This window comes from Pholis gunnellus, assembly GCF_910591455.1.
Source record: "Pholis gunnellus genome assembly, chromosome: 1".
NCBI classification, from domain to species: Eukaryota; Metazoa; Chordata; class Actinopteri; order Perciformes; family Pholidae; genus Pholis; species Pholis gunnellus.
The window spans coordinates 24,153,572-24,179,838 of NC_136528.1; the positions used below are offsets into that span (position 1 = coordinate 24,153,572).

Consider the following 26,267-nt stretch of genomic DNA (forward strand, 5'->3'; position numbering starts at 1 on the left):
GGGTCGGCACCCCGCGGCTCCGGAGCTGCATGCGGCTCTTCGGCCCCTCTGTTACGGCTCCCCGAGTCCTCCATCCACACAGCGTTTAAGCATCGCTTTCGAGATGATCTTCGTCCAGACTTAAACGCCTGAAAACGAATATCACGTGACTATTCATTTACACTGGGCATGCAGTGGGTGCCGGTCCTACTGGTTTCCCTTCCGTGCGTGTGAATGCGTGTGTTGTGTTCACGTAACAGCAACAGCTGTTTTCTGCCTCTGTTACCAGATTCCTCTCACATTCACAAACATTTTAAATATGTTTGCTGGAGATCTAAAAGCCACATCTCATATATATTGCGGAGATTACGATTGTATAAGTGCAGCACTACATCACAGCCACGTACAAAGAAATACATTGAAGAAAATATATTTATGTAAAGATCGCATCAACCTGGATTCGAACTCTGTCGAGCAAAATAGTAATATATTCAAAAACGGCCGCGCTACGAGATCCGCCACTTGCATCTTCTGTCGCTGCTAGCACCTTTCCCTCCAGCTGGCTGATCATGATTTGTAGATAACTATCAATGGATAAATCCAAGAGAAGAAAAGTCACGGAGGAAAATAGAGTTTAATTCTGCGTGGACGTATTCATTTGCTTTCACTGCGATACTGGCTTACCTGTATGCTTGATATGCGGCGAGAAATTTGCAAACAACAAAAAATGTAATGTTGAAAGATGCTTCCAGAACAAGCACACAGCATTTGCTGGACAGTATCACGCTGGAGATGAGAGAAAAAGAGCGATTCCTCAACTGCAGCAAACTCTCCTCTTCATAAGAGTTTGATATTGTTATAACACGTAAAATAGCAATAAAATGTCAACAAGTGTTTTTATTCTTGTTCTATAATTTCATAAATACAACAAACTATAGTTTTTGTATATATACTATAACAAAATATAAAACTTTATAAACTGTGACATCAAATAGCTTTTGTGGCTCCAGACACATTTTATTTGATGGAAAATGGAGCAAAATTGCTCTTTGGATAGTAACGGTTGCCGACCCCTGCACTAGTTAAATGAATGATGTGGGAGCAAAAGAGCTTGTCTTAGCTTCTTAGCATTTCTTATGCAATTAAAATACAATGGTACTGAATAAACACCTTTGTGAAATCATAATTGCCTCAAATAGACTTCCAAACAATACAGATCTGACAATGACACCAATGTCTTTTAATTGTCCTTCACAACTCATGAAACTCAGTGTTGCCTCTGAAAGTAGGGTGGTGACTGTAAATATTAAGGTCTGAGGACATTGTTAATGGATTCTCTGATGACACATTTCATCCACGCACCGATTGTAATTGCTTTTTACATGACAAGTAATAGTGCAAGGGCTTTGGAGACGCTGAAAAATCCCCTGAAAATAGAGACCTATGAAATTAAACCTTGGTTTTCAATTTTCACTCCCAAAAGAGTTGAGCAATTAAATGGATTTAACCCAGTACAGAATAATAAGATATAAATATATTTCAGAGTGAATCTCAAGTATCAAGTATGATATTTTCTTTTGGACAGGCTTCATTATATACTTGGACTTTTGTATAATATACTTAATGTTTTAACAAATAAGATCAGATGCTGATGTTTTCTCCACCCACTCGCTGTGTTTAGGCTTCACTAACACTCACCTGGTTCCTGTGATATTGATATGACCTTGGTCTGTGTGTATTGTCTTTGAGGGACTCATTCGAGACCTGCAATTCAGAATGACAAGACTGCGCACTATTTGTATGGCACATTAAGGACATCAGAGCAAGGCTTGGGGAGGCTCACGGTGCAAAGTCAAAACAGTACAGCCTAAAATCAATGGTTCGACTTTACAATAGCAATGTAAACCCAGTGTTGTATGGCTTGGAATGCTGACATGAATAAAAAAAATAGAAAAATAGATGCCTTCCACAATAGATGCATCTGCAACATTTTCTGGCCTGATGCGATCTTAAATGCACAGATATCCAAGAGGACTTTGTCACAACAGCCTGGTGCTGGAGATCAAACACCGTCGAAATTGATGACTAAGATGTCTTCACAATGGCCCACGATCAAATCCCAAAGGTTGCATTAGGATGGACTCTAATAGGGAAAAGGAAGCTAGGTTGGCCAAAAACAACTTGGTGATGAACTGTGACATCTGAGTTAAAGGAGATGCACGAGGCACAACATGCAGCACAAGATAGGTCTCGATCGAGGCAGATCGTCAAAGCTGTATGTCCCATCAAGGAAGCAAAGGGTTAACTTACTAACTGCTTTGTATGAGGATGAAGAGTGAATATGTATTTCCATCTGGCTTCATTTGAAAAAGTGCCCCCCTCTGTCAACGTCCTAACCCCATTGCAATCATTTTCTTTTGCAAATACACTTTTTTTTTCTTGTTTCATACAGTTTTCAAATAATTCTCTCTCTCTCTCTCTCTCTCTCTCTCTCTCTCTCTCTCTCTCTCTCTCTCTCTATCTCTCTCTCTCTCTCTCTCTGTTGTCTGTCTCTCCCTGGATTTGGGATAAAGACTGAATTACACAGCAGCACAGTCCTGGATAGCAGAGACAGAGATTACACTCCCTGATCTTTCTACAGACAAGAAATAGCTCAGTGCAAAACCCTCCCCGAGGGCCTTGCCACCTCAGTACTGACATACTGCGTATTAGCGCGTATCAGAGAAGAGAAAGGAAATGGTTTTATCCCTTTTGACCCACCACTTGACTTGAGAAAGAGAGAAATCTGCAGTAGATATTAGGTCTGTCACCACACTGATTTGTTCTCTGAAAAAAAGAGGTTTTGCATACTGCCATGTCAGAGGCATACAGCTCCAGTGCCAACAGGTAAAGCACGCTGCCTTTTTTTTTAACTGACAAAAGACAGAGAAGAGAAAAAGGCTTAGCTCTCAAAACAGCCCAGATTAGTTGGCTCTGAGAATACATTTGAAGCCACGTTCAGCCTTTTGTTGGATATGTTCATGAATAAACAAATATTATTAAATTACAGACTTGCAGAGGGAGAACTGATTGTTAAATATAAAACAAAATTCCAATTATAATGATAAGCTGGTTGGCATAGTTGAAATTGAGGCAATCACAGTTTTAATCTTGTGACTAATAAGACTGTTACTGAGGTGTTAAATGTAAATATCTAAGGTTTTCCACCCGTTTTTCCAAAGCCTGCAGGGTTTTCTGCCCCAACTCTTTCAGATTAAACTCATCATGTTGTTCTCCATTAAAGGGACAGCTAAACCCAAAATCAAAATATGTATTTTTCCTCTTACCTGTAGTGCAATTTATCAATCTAGATATCCATCGCCGATATCTCCAAAAGGCAACTCACAGCAAAAACATCTAGATTGACAAATAGCACTACAGGTATGAGGAATATGTACTTTGGATTTTGTGGTGAGCTGTCTTTTCAAGAACAATTCTAGTTACTGTATCTACTACCACTTATCTTATACACGTTTTCAGTTCATGCTTTTTTCTGACTTGGCAGTTAATATAACCAGGTTATCTTCAGGTATTTTGTGTGTACTTAATGTCCAATATAATATAATTTTCCATGGGAGTTTCACACTGTATGCTCTGTTATATTTGCATGTGTTCTTTTGCGTGATTCTTAAAATATTCAAAATAATATAATCGCTTGAAGTTAAAAACACCACATCCTCTCCATCTCATACAGTGCCACTTCTTATTGAGTTTGCTTTTGTGTGCAGTGGCAAAAAATCATGTTGAAAGTGCCATCTGAGAACTTGATCTACAAAATGTCTCACCAGTATAAGCTGCTGCTTCACTACCTAATTAAGAAGCATGAATAATGTATCAGATTGTGTCATAAATGGAAGTGGCAGTGAGAGGATTTGTCAGACCTCAGTCACGAACTGATGGTAAGAGGGACACCCACCGTGCACCAGAAAACTATGGGAAAAGAAAGTGTGAGGGAATTGGAAGAAGGGGGTTATTAGCCGACGGTGTGAGGCAGAGGAGAAATATTAGGGAAGAGATTTAAGCATGACTTATGTGATCTGAAAATTTGAAATTTCGTAGGTTAGCATGTCTGGCAAATGGGTCAGTGGCCATGGGGATGGTCTTAGTAGTGGCAGCCATGCTTGTGTGAGCTGTGATAAGTAGGTCAGTAAATAAAATGGAGCTCTTCCCCCAGAACATCATTGAAAGTCATTGCATACATAACATGACAAGTTTTTGATTTAGGACAAAGAAATATAAAAGCATTTAGTGAATTATTTCGGAAGCTTTTTTTTTAGCAGTAAAGTGTAAACAAGGGGAAGTTTAAAAGTTATTTCCCTCCCTCCAAATACAAAAATAATTGACCGTACATGGGATTTTCCTCATTTCAAGGATTAGCGACAGAATGTCTTAACGTCTCACCGTGCGCCAAAATGTGCTCTATAATACTGCATTGTGTGGCCAACTGACCTTCCAAGAGCAGACATGGTGAGAAAGACTATGAAGATAAGACAACATTCTCTCCAGGCCTCTGGCACAATAGGTTTCTAATGTCATTTGTAACAACCTCTTTCCTCTGAAAATAAAGGGTGAATAATATTTGTTTTGGTACTTTTGCACAGGATGGTAGGTCATATTATTAAGTTCATTGAAATTGTTATTGGTACCATTTACTCCTATGTGTCTCCAGCCATGTCACCATTTGAGATCTGATACTAATTCAATATACTGTAGCGACCCTGTTAGTTAGTAACCTGTTGCTGCTGTTACCTGTTCTGTGTCGGGAGCTAGTAAGGTCGGTAGACCGGAACCAACGAAGAAGAGTGTGTTGTTAGACTGAAAAGACGGATAATGTTGGATGGAGCTGCTCGGCACTATTGTTACGGTGTGTGTTAATAAACCTCTTGCAAGGACTTCACCCTGTCTCCGACTCGTAAGTGGAACATTACAATACGGTAGCCTATTTCCTTCTGTTAATTGTTCTTCAATTTTGTCATTTTCTGTCATCTTCTGGTGTTTCTTAGCTCTTAGATTGTGTTCAACCAGAGAGCAAGTTCACTTGACACCACAGCGGTACATCAAATTACATTTTTATAAATGTTAAACTCCTGCACACATATTTCGAGCTTATTTATTGTAACTTATCCTCACACCTGATCCCAATCTCCTCCCATAGAGAATAAACCCAGCACTTTATATATATATATATTTATATGCCCCCTCACTAATGAACTGTAAATGCATGAAAAGGAAAGATTGAAAATGATGCAGAAATAGAAAAATATTGTATCGTTAAACTGAACCTTACCTTAGTGGGAGACTGAGTTGTGAAACAGCGAGGAGGAAAGTCAGAGTGATGGAAAAAGAAGATGGGTGAAGAGGAAATTCAGGGATGGAAGGGATGATAGGATTTATTGTGCAACCTGTGCTGTAGTCCTGTCGGATAATCTGGAGGCAGTGGGTGGGTAGACAGCGGGAAAACACTATATTGATGTGGCTGTTTACCCCATTCTCTTTGAGAAAAAAGGCTTGAACACCGAAATCGGAGTGAGAAGGTACAGGCTGTTATCTCTAGGTGGAGGGAGGTGTGTATCTGTGTGTGTCAGTGTGTCCCATTGTATCTTCAGTTGGCCGTTAATGTCTGAAAACACACACCAAGAAATTAAAAAAATGCCAATAGGGCAGTGGTTAAGTGCTTTTCGACGTTTTCTTTCTGTCTCAAAATGAAAAATTAAATGAATTAATAGAAACGATAGAGCGAATGAATAAATGCAGGTTCTCAACCTTACTGTTGGATCATAGCTGTAAATGTTCAGTAAAATATACCTGTAATTATCCATCATGTCTCTGCTTTTTTTCACTTAACGGGTCGACAGCAGCACTTGACCTGAGCTCCGCCTGTTGGCAGCAGTACAATGATTCCCTACTTCAGTTTGTAACAGTAGTGTTTAATGCATGGTAGACATGGTGTGTGTGTGTGTGTGTGTGTGTGTGTGTGTGTGTGTGTGTGTGTGTGTGTGTGTGTGTGTGTGTGTGTGTGTGTGTGTGTGTGTGTGTGTGTGTCTGTATGTGTGGGAGGGATTTAACTAAAGATTCACACAATGCTACACAAACCTCAGACCTGTTAGTGCTAAACACTGGAGTGAATTTCGCTACAACTGAGCACTTTTATGATGCACATCTTCCTGTTAAACATGGTCATATACAGAAAGCAAAGCAAAATTGAAAAAACGTGATAAATCACAATAAATTAATGTACATATATTTGCTGTTGATGCTATTCAAATAAAATAAAAATGACTAAGAATCAAAAGGCTGAACTAACAAGCTAAATGCTAACGTCAGCATGCCAACAGAATCACCTGACATGCTGATGTTCACCATCTTACTTTAGCATGCTAACATTTGCTGATTAGCACCAAATACAAAGTATAGCTGCATGAGGCTGATAAATATCTGTAGTTTTGAAGGAATTCTGTCATTAACCAAAGTACTAGACAAATAATGTTTTGAATGTGTCATAAGGAAATGAAGCAAAGATATAGAAAAAAGGTATAAAGCATATACAATTAATTTAAATGAACTAACTGCTGTTTTTGATATAGGAAAATACAAAGTGCCTGTCAGGCCATATTAAACTTGATCCAGAAAATGTCAATCTGTAATAACCCTTCCTTAGTTAAAAATGACCTCATTCATGTTTCACAACAACCTACCTCCTTGACTCACTGAAAGGCATACCGTGTTCAGAGTTAAAGCTTCTGAAAACACCGGCTTCACCATAAACAACTTCAAGAATGATATAAAGCCCCGTCTGCGTCTGCACTGTGATGATTAAAGCTCCCGTCTTATTTGAGTCTAAACGTTAGCTGTTGTCAAGGTCACAGTAACAGTTTTGAGTGAAACAGAAACCTCGATGGGAATATGAAATTAATCTCCGTATTCATTTAAGCAGTGCTCAGCACAATTCTCCTTAGAAGGTCCCAGGAGCTCTTCTTCAGTATGCAGAGATAAAAGACTCCAAAGACAACGGTCCATACTATCTGAGGCTTTACCTCAAAGTAATTTTGAAGACACCAAAGTGTGTGGTAATTGGACTCAATCTAGCACAGACTGTCTTCACCTTCATTTTAAAATACAGGAGTTCATTACCATCACCTTTTATTTTTTTGCCTCCAAGTGCAAAGTGAACACAGTCCTATTATTGTCCAGGTTTCTCAACAGCATTTTGAGCACCTTTACAGAATCAAAGATTAATCATTTTGATTTGTCGATGTGGTTTAACTTAAATCAATGTTAAAAAATATTTCTACATTTCTCATATTATCCAGAGCTTAAATTACTCAGCTTTTTGGTTTCATTGATTTGTTTACGAGGTAAAAAACATTATTTAGTTTTCCACTCATTGTGGATTTTGGGCTGTACACAAGGTATTGGAAGAGTCCGATTGTTCTGTACATTTTGTGGAGCATACAGCCACTGTGTGTTAACATTTGTGGAATAAAGCAGGAATATCACCTAAAAGCATTTATTAAAAAATATATAATTGAATTGCATCTTCATGTACTAAGATCACTGTCATTTATATTGAAGGAAATATCCTAAAAATAAAAAGTTTGGATGACCCTCACAATGACTTGTAAAATCAGTGGTTGAAACTACGAGAACTAGGGCTGTTGTAAGATGCATTATTTATTGATGGGTACTGAATTTATAAATGAATACATCTACCCACTATGAGAGATAGACGTCGTTGTGAAAAACAACATCTGACAGACACTCCCTCTATCAAATGTCAAGGTAAGACTGCCAGATAGAGACACTGGCTCTACCTCGGCTGTAAAGACAGAGCTGATCTGTGAATAGCAAAGCAATTTTCTGCTCAATCCTTGTTCCAACTCTCAGCTCCATTCACAACGAAAGAGTGAGATCACAGATTCAAGGTGCCGAGATGAGATCATAGCTTGACACAGTCATGTACTCGAGATAAGGTAACTACCTTTGATCAGTGCTCACAGAATTTGGCCAAAACTCAAGAAATATTGTATAATCTTTATTTTATATTATTTTATAAAAAGAATTATTGACATGTAATCTAACATATATTAAAGAATAGGCCGAACAGAAATATACACCACTCTCTTTTTAAATGTACTAGGTTTTGCCTTTTGAATTTCAGTTATAGGGAGTACTCACAGTTCCCAAGGAAAAGCAGTGACTTATACTGGAGAAGAAATCATCTTAAAGCCACAAGAAAGCAGACCTGGGAACACTTGGGGATTCCTTTAGAAAGAGTCGAGGGGTGTTATTCAGTAAAAAGACAGTTGGGAGAAAAAGCATGGATGACAGCCTAAAACCTCAGAATTCTGCTGGAAAACAGGCGTCAAGTTAAGATATTACAGATCATTACAGATAAGTTATAATACAACTACATTCAACACTCAATTACAAACTAACAATTATTTAACTTTTTGGAAAAGCACTCACTCACACTCATCTAAACAATTGCTGAAATCTGAGAACGTAGTGACATTGTTGAAAAAAGGTCCAACAGGGCAACAAATAGAAGCAGGCAGAACATCGGTAGCTCTATTCGGATGTGACACTGAAAGTATAGCTAATGTCGCTAGAAATCATTGCAAAGGTCCTGTTTACAACCAGTCTGATCATTTTTTGCAACATCTGACCTATTTTCAGCAATATTGTTGCATTCCAAGATCCCATCAATAACTTTAGTTAATACAATGTTTTAACAGATTAAAAGAAGGCACCCCAAGCAATGAAAATTAAATCCATGATAAACATCTTTTAAGAACCATTGTAAAAGAAAGTCCTGCAGAGATGCATTTATTACAGGAATGTATTTTTCACATAATGCATTCACTCTCCAAACACGATATTTGGGGGTAAACACTTTGCAATGCCTGCAGAATGACACCTGTCTGGACATGAGTGCACATCATCACGACGTTGGCATCATCATCAGCATATGGCCCCTTTTCTCCCTCCTCTGGAAAACTGTCTCAATATGGAGCTATAATAATCACATAAAGACATCAAATTTAACTCTTTCCTTTAAGTACAGGAGAACCAGTATAACTTGACATCTTTTATTTTGCCTCAAGGCAAGTTTGTCTCTGTGCCGGCTGCCTGTTATCTAGTTAGAGACTGAACACTATTCTTTAATAGTGTCATTAAGACAGCTGTTCAAAAGAACAGCACTGACTGTAACTGGTTTGTTAGGTAGTTAAACAACTGTGTTAAAGTTGTTAGGTAGTAACTATTGTAGTCTGTGATTTTCACCCAACACAAAAGCCCCATTTACAAGATATTAAATTCAATAGACGGTAAGAAATGATGAGTATAATTAATCTCAAAGTTATCATTTATAAACCTTTAGACTTTAGTTGAAAAAGCTCCAAGTTACTCAAGTGGTTCAAGTGCCTGAACAGCCTTGACTTTAGTAAAGTCTAACCCTTGTAAAAATAAAGGTAAAAATGACTAATGACAACAATGCAGTGTGAGGAAAGTTGCCAGCTAAGATCATATATGATCAAACAGAGTAACTGGAGACTGTGCCTGTTTTAAGGCTGTTTTGAGCCCTAATTGAATATTTAAATTAATTTTTACACTGTCGTCTATTTACAGTAGCAGCTTTAACGTTTTCCTTGTTTATTTCTGTAGCGTCTATATGTATATACTGTATAAATGAAATGTTAATAGTGAAATTTGCTTCTAAAGAGTATCATTTTAGCTTGTGCAGCATCGTACTAGTATTATTTATTTAGCTCTATAAGTAGTTTCTGAGCATATGTCATCCAAAAAAACAGCAGATGAAACAAATAATTGTCCTTTTCTGAGAAGCCTGCTAGCAACACACCAGCAGCAAGGTAGGAGGTAGGAGCAATTGGATTCTTCCTCGGCAGTGGCTCCAGGAGCTATCAGCTCCCATCCAGGCCCATGAAGGCAGAGGAGGATTGAGTTTGAAATGATAATAGACTCCTGAAAAAACTAATCTATTCATAAAGAAGAAAGGAGTATGAATTCCCTCTCTTGCCCCCACTTCAACCTACCCACCTATCACCTCACAATTACTCTCAGCAGTAGCATTACAGGTCAATTTTGTAATCGAAATATACCAATTAAATGGACTCTGGACAGGATGGCAGCTAATACAAGTGAAGAGAAGCAGATGTTTCCAATTCTCTTTTTGTTCCTGCACATACATAATTCAATTAATACCAAACTTTTACAACAGACGTAGTTATTCTTGAAATCGGCTGTTATAATATTATTATTAGGGTTATGAATGCCAAGTAAAAACAATTAATATTTGCAAATCTGAACCCTATGCTGTCTTCCATAAACCAAAATGTCTTGTAATTTCCACACAATTATTGTGTTCACTCCTACCGTGTCCTGCACTGTGTGGAGGTGGTGCTCCATTACATGTTGGAGCTTGTTATGTCCACTGGTCCTTTCATTTCTGGATAAATAAGCTTCAAATGAAGTCTTGAAAGTTTCATGCTGCAAAAAGGCAGCTGTTACAAGGCCAGGAGCATATGAAAACAAGGCAATATCAAGACCCAGATGGCCCCTGCCAGTCCAAGGCTCCTGGATCTGCCTTCCACTTCTGAATCATCAGCAGGTGGATAATGATGATGATGATGATGTTTGTGATCACCGGTCACATCTGGACTCACTGAGGAGAGAGCAGAAACCAACAGGCGGATACTCGTTATCAATATAACATCATGGAAGAGGTATTACTGTTTGCCATGTTAACTTAAAGGACAAGGATGATGTATTCTACATTTGTCCTCTTGTCAACAAATTCCATGAAAAAATCGAAACCAACAGCAGTTAGCCAGAATCTCAATACTATCTGACTTTCCTCCCCTGTCTTTGGCACTCGTAAACACATCTGAACCTAAATATGGGTCAGACATATTACATATATTTCATTAGGTTCACGTAGGTTAAAGCCATTTTTACAGCAACTGGGGACTGCTGTTTTTGGGGGTGGATAGTTTATCGGTAGGGGACTATTTTCAGAAGTGGATTAATAAGCATTTGGTGTTCTAATGAGTATTTATGGCAGCAGAAGTATACGATGGATTTACTCAAAGTAAACAACAATGCCCACATTCATTGTAATGATGGAAGATGTCACCTAGTGTGGCTCATTTTTGTGTTTTACTTGTTTTCTGACAACAATTGAGCTCACACGACCCAGAGGATTTACTGGAAAGTAGGATCAATTCATTTTTGGTTTTGGTTGTTCATTGGAATTTGTTGACATTAAAACAAATACAAAAAAAAAAATTGTATTAGCAGATGTAACAGGAACAGTTCATTTTAATTCAGTTAATTGAGTTTTACAATAATGATTACAAACTGAAAGTTGCTGATTACAAACCATTCTATGAATTCCAAGTGCCTAAAAGATTTACACCACATCTTTCACAGCTGCAATACATTAGTGCCAAACTATTAAGGGAGTTTTTTTTGTTTTCAACCACCCTATTTATAGTGAACTGATGCTACTAGGGAGCATCTTCAACCTCCATCTTATTCTTCGAGGTGCAGCAGAGAGCGTCTTTGGTGCTCCTTTGTGTCAACAGCCATGTTTGTGGTGAGATGAAGGCATGCATGGTAATTAATAATTTTTAGTAGTTTAAAAAAAGTATTGATCAACAGATGGATTTCTTTGCATTATACATTATATATTGTTATATTAAGATCAGAGATAGAAAAGGCAGAAAAGATGGTTGAATAGAGATAGAGAGGTATAACATATCTATGTAGATAACATGCTGCTTTGTATCACCTTTCCACATAATGATCCTGACTGGTTTAGCTACAAAAACATCACAACCAGTAGCAGTGCAACGGCAGAAATAAGACAATCAAACCTTCTAAGAATTTGATTAATAATAAAGTGCTGCAGTTAAACCTACAAATGAGTCAGCAAATTTTCACCTGCTGTTTCCCTCATCTCGAGAACAATATTTTCTTTTAATGGGTATTTGGTTATACCTGTTTTGAGAGATTTTAACGTTTTATTCTACGATATAAAATATGTCAGTAAATATTCCACTCATGAATTTGGAAGATTTTATGCAAAAAAATACAGTTGCTAATAAGCGGCTAAATGAGATTGCTCAACGTTATCACGCTATACACTAGTCCATCCTCAGATTAGTGGTGGTGACATGAAGTCATGCGACCGTGGTGCAGCTCGTTTATAGCCTAACATTAGCTTTTTACTACTAGCAATTGCATTCTCCAGAGAGCTGTAGTTAATGAGCTTTGTAAAAGGCTTAAAACCACCCTACTATTTTGGACATATTGCAGAGGTTGCACAGTGTATGCAGTTATGCATTTGCTGATGTCATGTTGTAGTCCTTCACATATTGTATTTTGTCACATTCTGCCATCATTATGAATTACATATTTACATTTGCTATTCATAGCACGTCTTTTAATGATTATGGTACTGCTAGCATTTTGCATTAGTCTGTTCTCCCTACTTTGTTTCACAGTTTCATACAAACTAGTGATATATTTATTTTGATTAAACAGAAATCAGAATCTTGTATTCTTTATTACCATCTTTGTACATTATATGTTACCAGAGCAGAAAATGTCAGTACAATCACATAGTCACCCTATCACTCTTCCTGCTGGTTTAACTGTTTTTAAGAGGTGCATCAGTAAACCCAAACAAATCTTTGAATAATAACAATAAGCCATTGCAAGTAAGTAGCTGTCAATCCATTACAGCTGGACTCTTTCTTTGACACTGTAGATAAGGTTGGACACAGGGAAATAAGGTAGATAAGTTAATTATTCAGGGAGGTATTGTTTAGATTTTGTTTTTGCTTAACAGAACTCATAGGGAAGAATGCAAGTGTAACGACAAGACTTAACCAAGACAAGATACTAGACATATTGCATATAATGAGTTAAAGGTTTAAAAGTAGAACAACAGCATACGTTTTTCCCCCCTAACCTTCAAATAGCCTGGACCTGAACTCAAACACTCCCAACTATCTACACTTTTAAAAATTACACCTTAACAGAAAGAGATATCAATTCAGACAACTGCACCACATAAGCTGTCAACATCCATCTTGTTGTTTACATCTCTTTGGAGGCCTCAAGAATTGAGGATGGAAATTCAGTGGAATGGAGCGTTGTCTTCAGCCCTGCTGATGTTACCTCTGTATACCTCAGACTCCATCCTGGTTCATCCCCACTGGAGAAAAGTAAAGCTGAACCCCGATGGATGAACAGTTGCTCCAGCACTTTGGAGTTTCTAACGCCCAAGTCTGTCGTGGGCAGTATTAGTCTAACCCAGACCCTTTCAGAGTCTATAAAGGCTTTGTTATCTTACTGGCAGAATAAAAGACCAGCTGCAGAGGCAATTTGAACTCTTCAATTCCACTTTTTATGGTGCAGTCGAAATAGCATGCTATTACTTTCTCCAAAGAGGGATTCACAACAATCACTTGTTGGAGTAATGGCTGAATTTTCCTTAGAGAATCATTAAAGTCTAATCAAATCTAACCTTATCTAATCTCATTGTTTGCATTCAAATTAAACTGCATCAATGGTCCTATTGATTTCTATAGTAACTTGCAGAATACACAACATTTGAATGTAGAAATGGAAATGTTTAATACTAACTGCCTCTTCCACATGTAAGGGCCCATACATGAGCTACCGTTGAAGCATCTGAGTGTGGTTTGAAATTCACTGCTTATTGATTCACCGCCGAAGAGTCCCCAGGACAGCTATTTGAAGGTCTACAGCTCGCACATGGTCTGTGTGAGGTTTGCACCCAAGAGCATTGAACTTCAACACCTGAATCAATTCCTCTTACTAAAGCTTCGAGGTTTCTAAAGCAGCAACAAGTTGTAGACAGAAGGACAGATTGTATCTTTCAGATGAATAAATGCTGCACCACTGACACCACAACCAATTTTAACTGCTGAGGAAACACCAAGCAACTCATGCCGTGAGAGTGAATCCTCAAACAAAGCCATGCACATGCACAGGTCTGACTTCAAGAGACTAAAATTTGCCAATAACCTGCATATCCAATGTGTATATTTTATATAGTGGATTTAATATCCTAGAGGTATGACTATAGAAATAAATAAAAGCATAAACGTGCGTTTAGTTATTACTTCAGAAAAAGTTAAGAAAAACATTTAAAACCTCTTAAACCCTAAGCCTATTTTGAGACCTCTGCTCGAAAATGTCATAAACGTACTGAAAGGGGCTTATCTCGCTAACTACAAGGTCTATTTGAATAATTTCAATGGAATTATAACACTAACACTTGTGATAGTGTTTTTTATATATGTACATATCAGTGTATATGTTACTAATTAATGCTGAATGAATATAACACACAGCTCAAATACAAAATGTTCAGGTTCGCCTGAAAAAAAAAGCACTTTTATTGATTTGAAATGATGCGGACAAAGGCTTAAACTCTCCCAAATCATATCACAACACGTCAGCAGTCCTTTTAACAAAAGAATGGTCTTTGATAGAGTGAACTATGCCTCTGAGAAATCAATGCCGGTGTACAGGTCACCTGAGGTCAGCCAACGTCAATTCTGATTTTGGAAGGAGCAGATATAGCTGTTTTATTGTACTTTTATATACTATATAACTATATATTACACTTCTTTTATCACTAATAGTGTTCAATCTATCTAATACAGCAGTTTGGCATCATTTTGAGAGCCTGGGCCCTATAATAACCTGTAAAACATGGCTCATTTTCATCTGAATTTCAGTTTTACGGGATGTAATTGAACCTAACACAGCCTGTGATCAGCCGATTTGCGCATTTCTCACAGATCTGAACCCGGAAGAGTCTGGGCAGTGTAGTGATAGTTCTTTGAGTTGTTTGACAGAATTTTATGCCAATAAAATAATCGAAAACCGTGATCTTTCCCCATGGGTCAAACCCATTGGCCAAAACTGAAATTATTATTCATTCGTCATAGAATCTCGTAGAGACTCAGTCGTTTCGAAGGAAGAAGGACAGAGAGCAGCTGCAAATGGAGCAAAAGGATTACATTTTTTCGGGGCGATTTTCTTCCAGAAAAATATCTAAAAGTTATGAAGCGTTTCAATATTTATGATGATGTGCTGTGTGATGATCTGCGGGAGAATAATTGTAACTTTGTAATGGTGAGAAGTAGAAGAATTCTGAAGCTATGGTTCGATTCAGTGTCTTCTGCTGGTGCTCCTGGATATGCAGTGTGTGTGAGAAAGTCCCGTAGATCGCGGCTGGGATCGATAACGGTGAACATTGCTCACCTTCTACTGGCAAAAAATAGGTGAAATTGTGGTAGTACTTGTAGTACCTTGAAGTACTTTGTCTATATATATGTTTTTGAGTGATTAAAATAGGTTACATGGTCCATTTTATCAGAATCTCTTCGTCATGTAGGTTTTTTAAATATTTTAAAATATCATTTCATTCATTCTCAGAAGTGATTTGTACTACATGTGTACACTCTGTTGCCCCCTCCTAAGGGGAATCTCATTGGTAGGAGGTTTTAAAAGATAGCACTGAACCATTTCTTGATAAATCCCAAGTTTATTATCTAATAAATAGTGGACACTATTTGGTTCATTGGGACTAGAGGAGGAAAAAAATAGGTTGCAGAAAGACTGTGCTCCACTTCGTTGGGATTAATGTAGCACTCAGCTCTGCATTAAAGGTAATACTTGAAATCTTGAAATTAATTCTTTAACTAACATGTAAGCAATGGAGGTCTCTTCATTTGGCTCATGATACTTGATTACAAACATAGACATGTACATGTTACTTAATATCTCACATACACAGTATTGACTCAGACTGCACTGTGGCTATTAATAACCATCATCACCGCTGCATCTTCTGGCTGTAAGTGGGATCTGTTTATGAATGACAATGAAGGTCCAGGCAAATGAGCATATTACCCCTATAAAAGCACAAGTAAATCCTCAATATAAAAAATCTAGCTATTTGTTGGATCCCAGAACAAATGATTTTGAAAATTTGCATGGAAAGTGCGGCAACAATGACATGTTTTTAGTAAACCCTTAGCAGAGAGGTTAGGATATCTGAAAAGGTGCTTTATCTAAAAAGAGACATAGGTAAGAAAGAGAGGCTTACAACTGAAGGGAAATCAATAGAAACTGATTCCTGAGGACTTGGACCAACAATGATCAATACACACTAAGTGCAGCAGCAAAAAACACCTAACAAGCGTAGTGATGGAAAAAGCCTTTTGTGTGATTATAAGATGGTAGGCATTCCGTCTTATAATGATTTTTTCCCAAATCTTCAGCTGGCCTGTTTGAGTACAACAGGACTAATATTACTATGGAGAGGATTCTTACTTGGAAACTGTCAGCTCGTATCACTCCCTGGTGAATGCAGCTTTTTGCTGAAAACAGTGTATTAGGTTATAACATTCATTACGGTTGAAATCAAGCTGTATAGAGAGTGACTTAAATCATGTTTTGTGCTCATTATCTGTTGTCTCAGATTAGGATATAGGGAAAGTGTTTCAGTTTTAAGTGTTCGTAAAAAATATATACAGTATCTATTATTGAAAGTAAAAGCACTCATTAAAAAGAAGGCTCTCTTTAAGGCTCGTAATGTATATTATGAAGTAAAACGTCCAGGTGGTATGGAATCTGACTACAGTAACTTTATTTTATTCATCATTTGAAGACAGATCTACTAAGGCTTGGAATCAGCAAAGTAGTGTGGCAGTGAGATCTGAGCCTTTTTACACAAATGTGATTGGATGTTACGAGTCAACTGGTAGGTGAGCAGATGATGCATCAATTAGCCAATGAAACTGAGCATGAATGAGACAGCTGAGGTGGATCAGCCGATGTGAGCAAGACTTTTTTTTAAAATATATATAAATAATAACACTGCTCTGCCATGTCAGATAAACAACAAAAATGATATTCTGATCAAACGGGCCTCATCATCAAGCTGAAACAACGCTGTTGATATTTTGATGACATGCAACAAAAAGTTCCCAACTTGAATGAAACCATCGCACAGTATACTACTGTATCAGAGCCACAAAATTGTACTTGTGCAAATGTACTTCAATAACTCCCTGTTCTGGTTACTTCACAGATATATTTGAAACGTTTGACAGTATTGTTCCTTTTTGTTACTATGTCTTTGCATATGATTAACAAAATAAATGTTTGTTTCATGGCTGTTATATCAGACAATGTAAATTTGTGTAAATAAGCTTCCATTATGCTTATTTTTGTTTTCAGAACTAAACAACTGTTTTGTGAAAAAAACAAGACCCTTCAGCTTGCTGTTGACCCCCATCTAGGGAGGAAGCTTCACCTCCATTAAACCACATTGATTTTCTAATGAAACTGGTCTGGTTGAAGGAAAATAAATAGGGTTGACAATATATTAGAAATACCTCCAACTATAATGCACAACTAAATAAATGGAAGTACTGTAAAACAACCCCTCTCTACAGATTCAACAAAAACTGAACATTATAACATTTATTGCATAGCATATCAGTATTAGGTATGTGGGCACGCTCAGGCACACTAACAAATTTCACCTGCAAAAAAACAAAATCACATCACATAAGTGGCTCATTGTCTGATCCAGATTGATCTGCATTTCAGTCTGGATCTGGAGCTTTTGGCTGAACTGGAAGTCCCAGGCTATTTTCTGTTTTTGTCCAAAAAGCACTTTTGAAGGTAAGACAATAACCAGTATTTATACCTGTTCTTGTGGTGTTTGTTAATTGAAAAGACTGATTGTGTTGCCACTGTGCACACAGGCCTACGTGGCTGATGACCTAGCTATGTCTTGACTTATTGTTGACGTGTTGTCTTGTATTGATGAGTTTTGTTTTCCATTCAGGTATTTGTCACCGTCCATTGACCGGGTGTTCTCAATTAATGGTGCCGTGGCATACTGTGAAGGGAGGACAGGACAGCCAAAACGTCCATAGCCCCAGGGCCTAAAGTAATATTTAGGTGCTTCTATGTCCAACTTGACAGGATTCATTTCTACTGATTGAAGCACATTCAGTAAGGCTGCCATTTGAGAACAATTTTTTGATCATATTATATAGATGTCCACTGACAACATCGCAATTACAAACAAACTTTTCAAGACTAATGTTTCAACGTTGACTATCGAAGATATACTGCAACTTATTGTTGCTGCTCGTTGACATGAAATTGAAGACTTTTTTTATTTTTAGTAGCAATATGTATATGGTAAAATTGTTAAGATGACATACCATATCTCTAGCTATAATGCTTTGGGATTTTGAACTGTCCTGTCACAAACTTGACTAGAGGTCTAAAAGGGTGTCATGTGTGACAATAGATGTGTTGGTTGTTTGTTGCATTTCCTTCACATTAGATCCTTATGTGGAGAGTCTGAAACACACAGCATTTAGGAGTTTGCCTGACACAAGCTCCACAAATGTTGTCATCTTTTCTGGTACCTCAATTAATCTTGTCGGGCTCCCAAAACAGCAGCCTATTTCAAGAACCTGTCTTCTATCATTTGACACAAAGAAAAATGGCTGCCACAACGGATGCTCCTGTCCCCTATCCTGTCCATCAAATCAGACAGCGTAAGATGGGTGAATGCTGTCGCCATGTCTCCGATGAAGATGTTTATGGCTTGTTTTAGCTGCCTGTGTGGTTCTCCCCTGAACAAGTGCTACATCATCCCTATAGTCCTGATCATGAACCAACATCTTTGTCCTGCACCATCGCTTCAAAAGACCATAACAGCAAGAGGACACAACAGCTTTCACTTTATGTCCTGTCGGCGATGATACAGAAGGCCTTGAGAAAACGATCAGTTAAATTATCCCAGTCACACTTTGAAACTCACATACATGGATACACATCACTCACTAAACATGCACGCTTGGGGTGCGTGCATCTATAAGCTTCTTTATTGATCACTGTATCGCCAAATCCATGTACGGCATATAAAGCATGACAAGCAGGATAAGTGTTATTAAAAAAGACATGCATATTTCTGAGCCAGTTGTTTTTCCCCAGAATTGTTTTGTTTACACAAGAACAACATCAACTGAGGAGAGAAGCTAAATGAAGAGAAACCACCTGAGACCTCTTGGAGAGAAGGCTGAGTGCTCCAAATCTCAAACAGAACAATTGAATATAGCTCTGTGCTGGAGACGGTATCTCCTTTCAATTAGCCCAGAGTAAACAGAATAAATCAACTCTTTATCCACAAAAATCATATAATTTTGCACAATTTCATTAATTTACGTCATCTGTACAATTACGGCATTTAATGAATAGCCAGTTTATGATGATTATTGATCCATCATGTGCGCTCCCTTATTGTTTTCTTCTCTATTTCTCTTTGTTAGTGTTGACATAATCAAGAGGTATAGTATCAGAATTCTTTAGCTGCCACATGTGTTTATTGTATAGCAGTGCTAGAAGAGGATGCAATATTAGTGTGCAACACCTGAATGGTTCAAGAGGATTCATTCACCAGCCATAATCAATTCAAAGTCTCAGTTGTCCAATATTTTCCCATTAAACTCAGCGGTTCTTTGTGTTTGGTGCAAATTAGTAAATGTTTGCATGCTAACACGCAAAACTACGGAGACCTGACAGAGGATGTGTCGCAGTCAGCCATTTAGCCAGCAGCCTGCACAAGTGCACACCTTGTGTTTTGATTTAGAAGGTGTCTGACAATCAATAATTGTGTTACACCAAAGTATTTTGTGTTTACTATACCATATAGTTAGGGTCCAGTTTCAAGGATTCAAAAATATACCCTACGCTAAACTAAGATGGCAGCCATGGTAAACATTATACATGCTAAACATCAGCATGTTAGCATAGTCACTTTAACTATGTTAGCATGCTAACATTAGCATTTAGCCAAAAGTATTGCTGCACAGTACAGCCTCACAAAGATGCTAGCAATGACTCTTGGTCGATTTTGCTATTATCAACAAGCACCATGTTAAGGCTGTATTACTAACAGGTTTGCAACACTCAGCCTCAGTCCTATTGGTTCCACCCAAAGATGTAAATCTTTCAAAACGGTTGATAAATATATAGTTTAAAAATGCTAAGCAATTTCCTAAAACTGGGCACTGAAGCTTTTAGCAAACATTTCATCAAACTAAAGTAAATAGTGCATTTATTCAGGACTATTTTAGGTGTATTTATGGCAGCAGGTTAGTGTATGTGTGATTGACTCAATACAATGTACAGCGTATGCGTCAATGGTTATGAAGGAAAATGTCACATCAAGCAACAGTGTGGCTGTTTTTAACAGTCTTTGCTGGCAGAAGGAAGAATTGCAACGTATTCATTGTTGATCTTTTTAATGGGACTTGTTGGAAATAAGCAAAATATATCACCAAGCTGACCTTTAAAAACAGAGACTCTTATCATAATGAATAAGAAGTCAAAAAACATTTAAAAAAAGTCTAACTGTCTCAGTGTGTCTGCTCTGTCCAGAGACAGTTGGTAAACAGACACATAGTGTGTTTACTGACAGCACATCTCACACTATTTGGGTAGAGAGAATAAAACAGATACCTGTTGTGGCTGCCTAGCACAGTTAAGTAACTACTTTGTGTTTAACAGACAACATTGGAGTAATCCCATTAAGAATAAATCAGTAGAATGATTAGTAAAATGTTGTACAGTAAGGCTAAGAATAACTGAAACAGAGACACAAGTTTGCACTCCTTAGATAAACATCATCTGACAATACCTTAATAGTTCAATCACCTTGAATCAGGTCAACCTGCCTTTTGTCTGATTTAATTTACCTGCTGTACTTAAAGCTAACATATTTCAAATGTCTGGTCTTACCCCCAATAAAACCAGCATCCATCCTGTTTGTGCAATTATGGAAAAAAGCAGGATCAATGGAATCTAATTTAAGGCAGAAGCATTATTCTAAAACACAGAGCCCGGTGCATCTCTGCATGGAGCCAGCAGAATGATTAAGTGCCTTGGTTATATCCTGTATAGCTCTGCTGCACATGCCACAGCGAGAGGGTTCATGTCCTGGATCCCATCACCCCAGCCTCTATTACATCCTCAGAGCAGTCAATACTGGGCTCTGACCACCAGTCAGTCATTCTCAGGTTGCACACACAGGCAGAATACAAATTAGCTTGGGAAACTCAAAGCTCTGCATCCGCACTGTGTCCACACCTTTTCTAAACAGGCTACTGTTTGGACAAAACTGTTCCCATAAATTTGGTTTGTCAGAGAAAAAACTATCTACAAGGTACAACATCACTAAACACGCCAGCTGAAAATGTTAGAAAGGGGTCAAATAGGTAATATACAAAACTAAGAGAAATGTAAATATTTTGGGCTGAAGGTTGAATCAAACAGAAATTTGAATACGTCATTTAACATTTTGTAAATTAAATGACCGATAATCAATAATGTAAATAATCACAGCCTTGATGATTGAGATGCACTAACAAAGTAATATTGTTGGCATAACAATCTTTAATCACTTCCTAGACCTAATGAGAACAATTGAACTGGCAATAACAAACAAAAACAACCTTCAATCCTAGTGACGAATGATAAAAGACAAGCTCAAAACACCCATGTTAAAATTGCATCAGATGGAGTAAGAAAGTGTTAACAAAAGGAGGGGATGTGTTACATTTTTCATGCGCAGTTCCTTTTTCCACTGTGGAAAACAAAACATACGGGCCTGATCAAATTGACATGTGCTGGTAAAGGTCTCTGCAAACCTGCCCTTCTTTGTCTCTTTTTCCTCACCAGCAGCGGCTCATATCCTCAGACTTAACCCACACTTAATTCAACTTCATGCAACACAGAATTGACAACCTCTTTCACAATATAAACAGGACAAGGTAATCCATCTATGTTCAGAAATATAATATGAATGGTGGCATTAAAGGGCCAGAAAACTTATTTTCTCAGTCACCCTCTTCTCAGCAATGGTGTCAGATATGAATATTACATTTTCTGTTAAGTTACAACAATTTTGCTCATTTTACAGAACAGATAGTGTATTTTGTGGGTTTTCTGAGCTTGTCAAACTGATTTGAAGTGGGCGGGGCTCGGTTGGAAAAAGGTGACGTCATTGTATTTCAGAGCACCAAGCTAGCAGCTTGTGGAAGACTTTGGTGATGCACTGAGAATGAGAATGAGAATCAGAGGGATGTTTTGCTCTCTGTTTCAGCCGTGCAGCAGGGTGAAAAAGTTAGATGCTGAGCTCAGCATGCCGTTAACTACATCAGCAACCAATTGGAACACACTGGTCCCACTCAAGATTGTGTTAACAATAAAACATGCACACACAGTCAGAAAAAAGTTGATTAAAAGAAGGAGGAGATTGCTAAACCAAGAGGCTTACTACCTTGAGTTTCACAGGTTGTAATTAAACACCTCGATCAAGACTTATTTAACAGTTTGAGTGACACACCTTAAAGTTGGGAAGAGAGTCTAATAATTAGCATGACAATATCATAACCGGTATTTCACTATTCAGAGAAGACGCTTTGCTTAATAAGGTTTTTGAATTTGCAGTGTTCCCTCTCTTATTAACCTTCCATTAACCTTTCGGTAAACATAGGCAGCTCTGAGCATTATTCCCTGGGATCACACACCAAAAGGCTTGGCCCAAATTCATCAGACCAGCTGTGGAATTGCTTATGGGTGATTAGGCCACTGATGGCTGCTCGCCTCACTGAAGATGAAGATCTTGCAGAAGCTGCATGGGAGCAAGGAGGTTACAAAACAGCTAGAGCTTCATTTAAGTCTGCATGTCCTCTCTCACACAGGCAACTTGAGGGATTCAATGGTGATTGGTAAATCAATGCGATAGGAAACACTGATGGTGACAATTTTGAACGCCGTGTTTGCAAACTGAATCCTCGCTGTTATTTAGTCTAAAGTGTATTCATTGGTATTCAATTTTAGTTTGTAGAAAGAAAGTTTAATAGCAATAATTTGTAACATATCTTGTACCTTTTCTCTCTAAAGTATTGAAAATATGAGAGAATATGTATCTTTTTTTAACTGTTACTTTTGTGTAAAGGGCCATGAGGAACTGCAGCAACATTTGAGGAATTTAAATCATGAGCTTGATAATTATCTGGGTGAAGGCAGAGGCAAATTATCAATTAATCAATATGTTTGGCTTGGACCTTCCTCGGCAGCATCTATTTAGATAATTCACAAGAATAATTACAGCATGTCAAAGCTTATAGAAAAGCCAAAAGACTGTAAACAAGATCCTTTCGACGTCCAAAAACTATTCACACCATTAGGATTTCTTTGAGGAGAAAGATGCGAACAACTTTTTTATAAACTCATTTTTCAAAAGATGAATTCATGCAACAATATATGAGCTTACAATAGATGAAAAAAGAAAACAACTAACAAACAACATTCTGGTTAGAAATCATCATAGTCATGATTTAAATTTAAAATAAAATGACTTTTGGTCCGAAACAGTGGTCTCTTGTGTCCAAGTCACACGCTTTGTTGATCCATCCATCTTCCCTGACCTCATACCCCAGCCTTTTTTTGGGAACGTCTCGCCTACTGAGTGAGTTTTCATAGTGCAGAGTCTTCTTCAGTAAATAGTTTGGTGCCAAATTATAACAGGATCATTAATGCTCTCCGAATCCTGAGGGCAGAAAACACTCATTGGCTCTTTACATTTGGTGAGAACCACAGTTGCAGTGGGTATTTTCCCCCTGATGACCACAAGTGGCAACAATGAGCCCATTCCACACCCAAAAACAAACTTCAACAAGCAACACAAGGGAGATTTATACTGTATGAGAAGTGTTTTCAGATTGTATTTTTCAGTGTAAAAGAGAAAAGAATTAAAGGATGAAGGCTAACTTGTTTCTCCCAGCCAAGTTTATTTCCCCTCTGATGAGGCCTTTCCTGAGCTTTTCTCTGGGAACCCTTCAGGACCGTCTCCCCCTGCAGTGGTTGAGGCTCCTACCTATTCGATACCTTTTTCTCCCGTCATTTACATGATCACAAGAGGCCCTTTGGCAGATAAATATCAACATGATTTTTGATGTATCTGAACACACAACAAATATTGTTATTAAAACTTTCCTGTGTGAACGGTCTCAGGGGTGAAGTCAAATGTATGGCCCAACTGCTGATCAAGAAAGAAAAAGACTGCCAAGCTGTTACAGCATGCAAAAATAAGTAAGTAAAAGAGTAGAGCGTATGTTTCTTTTCAGAGACTAATGCAGTTCATGCTTGATAGAACAGATGTGCATGTCTTTTAAGCTACTATGATAGCAATTATATGCAAATCCTACAGCTTTGAATACAAATAAGTATTTACTTGAATTGCATCTTGGCACATACGAATGACTACTCTTGCAACATCATAAGCCTGCAGCCACTTCACCACCAAGTGCATGTACAACTGCTTACAGGGTAGTGTCCGTCAGGATAAGACCCTGTGAAGCAGCAGTGAATGAATTGGTTAGACCGAAGGGTCTTTCTGTTTGTCAGATTGTATAATTTCTGCAATGGCACTGAATTTAAATTAAAATGTAGGACCACTGATTATGAATCATTTTTATGTATAATCTCTACTGACCTTGCAGGCTTAACGGAACAGAGTGTAGCATTTATGGGGCTCTATTGGCAGAAATGGAATATAATATAAATTAAAAGTATGTTGTCTTTAGTATATAATAATATAAAAATAGGAATCGTTGATATCTGGGTCCTCTTCACGAAGCCAGACACCATCTTTCTACAGTCGGCCAAAATGGACAAACCAAACCCTGGCTCTACATAGGGCCATTCGCATTTCACTCTTTCGTGTCAGCCACTGTAGTTCTCCTACACGGCTGGCACATGGGTGAAGTTTCAGTTGGTTCCAACTCAATCTCACTGCTATATTACGCCAAATCATACAAACTGCACCTTTGTAAAGGGACAGTATACCCCAACAACCCAAAATACTTATGTTTCCGCTTAACTATAATGCTATTTATCTATCAAGATTGTTTTGGTGTGAGTTGCCTAGTTTTGGAGGTCTCTGCCTTCTCTCGAATACAATGGATATTGCACTCAGCTTGTGGTGCTCAAAGCGCCAAAAGTATACATTGGAATAGTCAACACCAATGTGTCTTTGCATAAATAATGACCTGATTACTCAAGAAAATCCACAGATCTTGTTGTGAGCTGTTTCATGTCGGAACTATTTTTTTTTCCACTGAACAACACCCACCAAACATATCACAGTGCAGAAGGAAGCGTCCATCTACTCCTAGAGGAAAGCTTCGTGCCTGTGACAGCGCAAGATGCAAACATTAATGGCGTCTTCCTCAGCTGAGCTGTAATTTTAGCTAGCTCAGTGAGCCATTAGTCTCAATTAGCTGTAAACTATAAACACAAACCTCTCGGAAAGAGACATTACTGTAGAGTTTTTTTGGGGGTTTTATTTTGGCGCTTTGAACACCACATCCTGAGTGTCATATAGTCCTATGATATTATGACATATAATGAAGGATGTTGTGTGTGATGATGTTGAATTGTATTGCACAATACTCAGTCTGCCCTTACTGAAATAAATATATTAAATTAAAAAATTAAAAATATAAATATTAGTTTTAGCTATTTATCTAATAAACTGGCAACTGATTTTTATTCATTGGGTTTAAGGACAGTGATGTGTTTGAGTGTGTGTGTCTCCCAGAGGACTCCAGTCTAATGGTTCAACCTAATCCTCCGGTTCAGTCAGGCTCTCCCTGCAGTTGATGAACTTTGTGATCCATTAAGTGGCTTCATCCCCTCAGCGGGAAGAAAGGGCCCTACACCCTACCCTCCAAGGATTAGGGGAATCCCTTAGACATCATCAAAGGGACTCCAAGGTGAACAATGCTGCTGACTTTCTATAAAGTGCCGCCAAGGAGATCATTAACTCAGTTGAATAGGCTCAAATCAAAGGCTGGTCATATATACATGTATGTTTGAGCACCGAACAGAAAAAGGTATGACATCTTTATACAATACAATCAATTTACTGCCAGTGACCGTTACTAATAACAGGATTAAGCTTGGGCAAATAAAGGCAACAATGGTTCAGTCAGGAAGAATGGCACTTTGTGGAAGTTCACATACTACTAGGGCTGCAACAACGAATCGATAAAATCGCTAAAAATCGATTATTAAAAGAGTTGGCA

At 38.0% G+C, this 26,267-nt stretch overlaps 1 protein-coding gene across 1 annotated transcript in view; it reads right to left on the reverse strand.

The window, feature by feature from the left end:
- Positions 1 to 10,541: 10,541 nt before the first annotated feature.
- gpc5a (glypican 5a) overlaps positions 10,542 to 26,267 on the reverse strand; it is a gene marked incomplete at both ends in the record, with an annotated part of 108,538 nt that continues 92,812 nt past the window's right edge. The window contains one exon of the mRNA XM_079165562.1: positions 10,542 to 10,699. Coding sequence (XP_079021688.1) covers positions 10,542 to 10,699 — 158 coding nt within the window. The remainder of the gene's footprint in view (positions 10,700 to 26,267) is intronic.